We start from the raw sequence: 5,954 nt of genomic DNA on the forward strand, positions 1-5,954 counted from the left end.
TCGCATTCTATTCAAGTGTGCGAGCGGGACGGCACCAATGCAGGAGCGGGACGGGAGAACCCTACAGACTCCAAGCAAAACCCCTCTCTCCCTCTCGTTTATTAACCAAAATCTTACACGAAATTAACAATAATAAATTACAATAATAAATTACAACATTAAATCACAATATTATAAATCATATGGGCGCGAACACGTTTTCGTCCTGAACATATTCTCCCGCCGCAGCTTGTAGCTGGAACGTCCTAGGGTTCGTGCTTCGTTGTCTCGTTGCCTCCCGTTGCAATGATTACCAGCTTCTTTGTAGGACGGCGCAGAATTCCTCTGTTTGTCCGCACGTCGACCGCCCTTATTTCTCCGTCGGGGCCTGGGTATGTAGCCACAATGATGCCGCGGGGCCAGGTGTTGCGTGGTAGCGTCCCGTCGGCTATGAACACCAAGTCTCCCAGTTGTAGCGCGCCGTTGGTGGCTCTCGGAGTTCGTCTGTGCTGGAGATCAGGGAGGTATTCTTTTATCCAGCGTGACCAGAACATGTCGGCCAGTCGTTGGCTGGTCCGCCAGATTTTGCGCCCATCGATGTCAGTGTCCGTGAAGGCTCCAGGCAGTGGTACTCGTGAGGGACCCCCCAGTAGGAAGTGGTTCGGAGTCAGGGGGTTCTCGTCTTCTGGAGCAGTGGATACATGGGTGAGAGGGCGGCTGTTGAGGGTGTGCTCTGCCTCGACCAATAGAGTGTGCAGGACCTCTTCTTTCGGGGCGCGTTCGTGCAGTACGGTGTACAGAGCTGTTTTGATGCTCCGTACCAGACGCTCCCATGCTCCTCCCATGAACGGTGCGCTCGGCGGTATGTATCTCCACTTGATGAACCGGATACTGGCGTCTTCCTGTATAGCTTCTAGTGCTGCCCTCTGTAGCTCGGCGTCCGCGCCGCGGAGATTGGTTCCCTGGTCAGATCACAGCTCCGTCGGGCATCCGCGTCGCGATATGAAGCGACGGAGTGCCATGATGGCGGAGTCGGTGCTCAGATCTCCGGCCAACTCGACGTGGACCGCTCTCGTGGTTAGGCAGGTGAAGATCGCTCCGTATCTTTTTTATCGTGTGCGGCCTACTGCGACTTGGAGTGGACCGAAGAAATCCAGCCCGGTGTATGTGAACGGGCGTTGATGGTGAGGGAGGCGGCTGGGCGGATGGTTTCCAGTAGAGGGTTGTGGAGGCGTGGCTCTCATGATGCGGCACACTCGGCAACGTTTCAGTTCGCTTCGCACAGCGTTGCGTAGTCGTAGGAGCCAGTAGTGCTGTCGTACCTCGCTGGTGGTGATGCCGAAGCCTCCGTGGTGCGTCTGTTTGTGTATCCAGGCGATATACAGTCGCACCCACGGGTGGTCTCCATCAAGCACGGCTGGTGACCGTTGTTGCTCAGTGATATCACCCGCGGCCGCTATACGCGATCGTAGTCGTATTATGCCTTCGCCGTCGAGTAGCGTTGATAATTTCATAAGGCGGCTAGAGGGGGGAAAGGGGGTCCCCCTCATGAGGGCGTTGATTTCCTCGGTGAACGCCTCTTCCTGTTGTGCTCGTATCCACAGCGACTCGGCGTGGCGTAGATATGAGGCGTCGATCGTTTTAAATTTGTGTAAAACTTGCTTTCCACGCGCAGCTTCGGAAGTATTCGTCTTCTTGCTTTCTGTATCATTTTTTCGCCAAGTAGGGTCGGCGTCGGCATTTTTCCTCGTTCTCTTCCTTAAAGCGGCGCATCGTTGTGCGCGCGTCCGCAGCCTGTCTATGAACTGTAGTACGCGCGCGGACCACAGCGCGCGGGTAGAGCTTCCTTCAGTCGCGCGCCGACGCCTGTGGTGAGGTGGACCCGTTCTTCATCCGTGACGTTGACGTCCGTGACTTCCTCTTGAGGCCAATTTTCTTCCGACATATATAGAAAGTCCGGCCCCCTGTACCATCGATGATTAGAGTCGAAGTCGTGTGGCACGTCGCGGGTGGCGTCGTCTGCGACGTTCATTTTGGTGGGTATCCATCTCTTTTTCAGTTCCTCGTCGCGGTCGAGTTTCTTTTCAACTAGTTCCAATCTTCTTAACGCCACGTCGTAGCTGTCAGGTGGACGAACGTGCTCGTTACGCCATAGAAGACCGGTTTCAAAGCCTCCCGCCGGTAAACGGCGGGTTTTATCTTCTAGTTGTTGCAGTGCTCGTCGCTCGTCGTCGTTGTGGCTGCGTCTCGGTATGACAGCCAATGACTCGAGGCTGAAGTGTTCCCTCATCATCTGCTCCATGGACTCTTCATCATCAGGGGCGACAGCGTGGAGTACTTTGTGGGTGTTGACTCTTTCATTCGATCTCTTAGTGCCGTGTAGAACCCAACCTAGATCGGTGAGTGTTGCGATCGGTTGGTGTCGGTCTCCTTGTCGCACGGCATGTGTGAGTAAAAGATGCCAGTTGTCTTGACCCAGCAGTATCGTAGGTGATCCCTCTTCGTAGATGAGATGCTCTTCTAAGTCGTGCAGGTGGGGGCAAGCTCGTATGACGTTACGTGGGACTGCTTGCGGCGATAGCTTCAAGTTGTTCATGGTGCGGGCCGTTATTGTATGCTCATTCGTGTCGCGCCCGCGCAGAGAAATGCGTACTTGTTGCGATTCGCAGACGTTGATTCGTGTGCCGGCTACACCCTCAATGTAAAAGGGTGCTGGTGTACCCGCTGCGCCGATCCTTCTTGCTAGCGCCGCCTCAGTCAGGCTACAAGTCATAGTATCGATAGCGCAATGCTGAAGGCAGCTTCTCAACCACGGCGCGCACTATCTCGGCGTTGTGTAGATAATGCGGTCTGTTTAGCGCCTTCAATGTGGCCGTGACGTTGATGATCTTCGATGCGAAGTTACAGATGTCTCTCGGATGTTCGCCCAGACGTGGAAGGGTGCGTAGCTTACTCAGTTCGGCCAGTGCGAGCGCGTCCGAACGACCGAACCTTGACGTCAGTAAGCTCATTACTTCGTTGGAGGACATGGCTCCGACGAATAAACATTGAGCTGCTTCCCTAGCGGTGCCTTTCAAGCTCCTCCGGAGCCTCGCCAGGTTCTCTTGTTCTGTAAGCAGTCCTGCAGATTCTTCATAGGCTGTCTTGAACGGCAGCCAGTCGCTTGATGAATCGTTGAATATGGGTAATTCTTGAAGTCTTGCAGTAGTGGGTTGAATCGCTCGTGCCGCAGTAGTGATCGCCGTTGCTAACTTTTCATAACATATGTCGCTCGGCGGCTTATGTTCCAGGTGGCCGTCGTTGTTACGATAGTATTGCGGCTGTTGTCTCTCACTTGTGTGCGTGACGTATGTAGAGGGGGGCGCTCCCCCCGCGTAGTTGGTGGGGGGGCACCCGGTCCCAGCTGTCGCAGGTGCCGCGTACGTGGAGATTTTTTCCTGTCGAATGACGTCGCGCGTCGGCGGCGGCGCCTGTGATTCGGCAGGTCTTCCCTTCAATATATCTTCCTTCGTACGTGTGGCGGCAGTGTAGTCTTCCTGCTCTTCTCTTTTCAACCCAATAGTGCTTGTGCGAATCCACTCCGATGTGCGTTCTTCGCGGATCGTGGCTTCCTCCGGTTCGTCTTCGTCCGATTCCTCTTGCATTGCCGCGATCTTTACAGATATTAAATCGATTTTCAGCTTCAATAATTCTTGTTGCGCTTCCGCTAGCTGCCTACGACGACTGTTCGAAGAACCGGATCGAAAAGATCGAACAGATTTAGGAGAGTATATTCTCCGTGGTGCTTCACTTGTAGTGGCGCCGGCTTCGGGTCTCTCTACTAGTTGGGAGACTGGCGAGGTGGCAGTCGGCGCGGCGTCGATTTGTCTGATCGTTGCGTCGGTTTCCACAGTTGCACCGGTTGTACGTGTGGCGTACGTGGAGCGCGTGTGTTCTGAAGTCGTAGCAGTCTTTTCGGTCCCCGTGATCGTGTCGGTGCCCGTCGAACAGGTTGGAGCAGTGGACGAGGATTCTTGGGTATTCACGGGGTACGATTTTGCGCTTCTGGTAACTGGCATTGTTCTTTCTTGATGTAATCCGGCTGCTGAAGGACCAGAAAATGTGGGGGCGGATTATGAGAAAAACGCCTGGTTGTAAATTGAGCTTCTTGATCTTGGTCTTGCTTGGATCGCGGTGAGATTTGGAACGTCTTCGGATTCTTTCGCAGTCAGTTTTGGAATGTCGTTCCGCTCCCAACGCTCCGCCTTTTATATCATCGCTGGCCCGCCGTGCCGCTCGCATTCTATTCAAGTGTGCGAGCGGGACGGCACCAATGCAGGAGCGGGACGGGAGAACCCTACAGACTCCAAGCAAAACCCCTCTCTCCCTCTCGTTTATTAACCAAAATCTTACACGAAATTAACAATAATAAATTACAATAATAAATTACAACATTAAATTACAACATTAAATCATACGGGCGCGAACACGTTTTCGTCCTGAACACTATTGTAAAAACGTATACAGTTCCCCATAAAAGAGTTGTTTACCTTGGTTAAACGAAATCGTAGTACCGTGAGTTTGGATTTAGCTCTAAGGTTAATATTATGGATATCTTCTTTCTTATTGAAATTATGTATATTTTTACGGGCATATAAAATATTTGAGTAAATGTACTTTGATGCCACGGTCATGATACCAGTCTCCTTAAACTTTTCTCTGAGAGTAACCCGAGAGCCTAGACGGTACACAGAACGAATTGCTCGTTTTTGCAATAGAAATATGGTTTGAATATCTGCCGCTTTACCCCACATGAGAATCCCGTAGGACATTATACTATGGAAGTAACTAAAGTAAACTAGTCTAGCAGTAGTAAAATTGGTTTTGTCGAATTTTTTGCTTGCATTCGCTCGGTATTTTGTTTGAGTTGTTTTGATGTCTTATGATGTACGAATTTATAAACCGCCAATTGTATTTTTCTTTACTTAATGCAATCTTTTACTAGACTCTTTCACTTACACTACACAAAGTGGTGATCTATATGGAATATGGACACTTTATACAATGAATGGGCGTGCGTTGCAGACAAATTACAACGTCAGACAATCCGTCCTTTGTCGACCCTACTAATATACGAAGTTGGTCAATAATTGGTACTACCTATTTACTAAGTAGATAGGCCGCTCGATAAAAATTTCGTTAGATTCTGTATCATATCTGTGCTGGACAATTCACTGATGTATTTTGTGGCGTAAGTTTTAATTAAAAATACGAAGACAAAATATGATCACTGTCCTGTCGGTAGAATTTTAGAGTTGCAGTTCGAAGTTGGTTCAGTTTAATGTAGTTATTTGCATTTAATTGTATGTTATATTCAAAGTGTGCAAGGTATGACTGCATACCCTGCGAACTTTGCTTACAATATTACCTAGGCAATATTCAGTTAATAACTTTAGGCAAATTTCTCAAAGGTATGTTATTAGCAGATTTTGCTCGATGTGTACAGGGCGTGTACTTCTAAATATCGGTGGGCGATATTAAGCGGTGTCGTTTATTTGTGAATATGTTTCCCGACGTATACCAGGCTTTATCAGTTTGGTCTTTATAAACTCTTCATAAGTGTTACCTTTGATCCTGCCTATTGCGAGTAACAAATTTCAATACAACCTACGCGTTACGAATAAATCCTATACAGCAATAATATTTGTGTCGAGCTCTAAATAGTAATTTCTAACATTAGTCTTGTGAGAACCAATAAAATTAAAGCTATTATTTTACACGTAATTGCGCACTTTGTCTATGTACTATTGAAGAGCATTGGTTTCCAAAGTTTATTTTTGGCGAGAGTATAGCTGCTATTTCTAGTCATTGTTGCACTACGCGCTGGCATTTATCCAAAGCTAGTTAAAATCTCGTTCAATACGAACTATGCGTGCTTGTACTGTACGTGTCATTAATTATAGCAGGTATTTACTGCCTAGCAGTACCAACGCAAT

At 49.2% G+C, this 5,954-nt stretch overlaps 1 protein-coding gene across 1 annotated transcript; it reads right to left on the reverse strand.

Annotated features, from left to right (window-relative positions):
* Positions 1-245: 245 nt before the first annotated feature.
* LOC113231928 lies at positions 246-2,575 on the reverse strand. Its single transcript, XM_026466471.1, has 3 exons — positions 1,794-2,575; positions 1,113-1,737; positions 246-941 (listed from the first exon to the last, which is right to left on the reverse strand). The coding sequence occupies exons 1-3, from the start codon at positions 2,573-2,575 to the stop codon at positions 246-248; spliced, it is 2,103 nt and encodes a 700-aa protein (XP_026322256.1).
* Between the last annotated feature and the right edge of the window lie 3,379 nt (positions 2,576-5,954).

Source organism: Hyposmocoma kahamanoa, unplaced genomic scaffold (assembly GCF_003589595.1).
Source record: "Hyposmocoma kahamanoa isolate Upper Pololo Valley unplaced genomic scaffold, ASM358959v1 66, whole genome shotgun sequence".
NCBI lineage: Eukaryota > Metazoa > Arthropoda > Insecta > Lepidoptera > Cosmopterigidae > Hyposmocoma > Hyposmocoma kahamanoa.

Coding starts and splice junctions, on each gene's coding strand:
- LOC113231928 (XM_026466471.1), bottom strand. CDS start 2,575: ATGAACAACTTGAAGCTATCGCCGCAAGCAGTCCCACGTAACGTCATA. Junction 1,738..1,793: donor GCGCGCTGTGGTCCGCGCGC/GTACTACAGTTC, acceptor CGCCGCTTTAAG/GAAGAGAACGAGGAAAAATG. Junction 942..1,112: donor ATTTCTTCGGTCCACTCCAA/GTCGCAGTAGGC, acceptor TGATCTGACCAG/GGAACCAATCTCCGCGGCGC.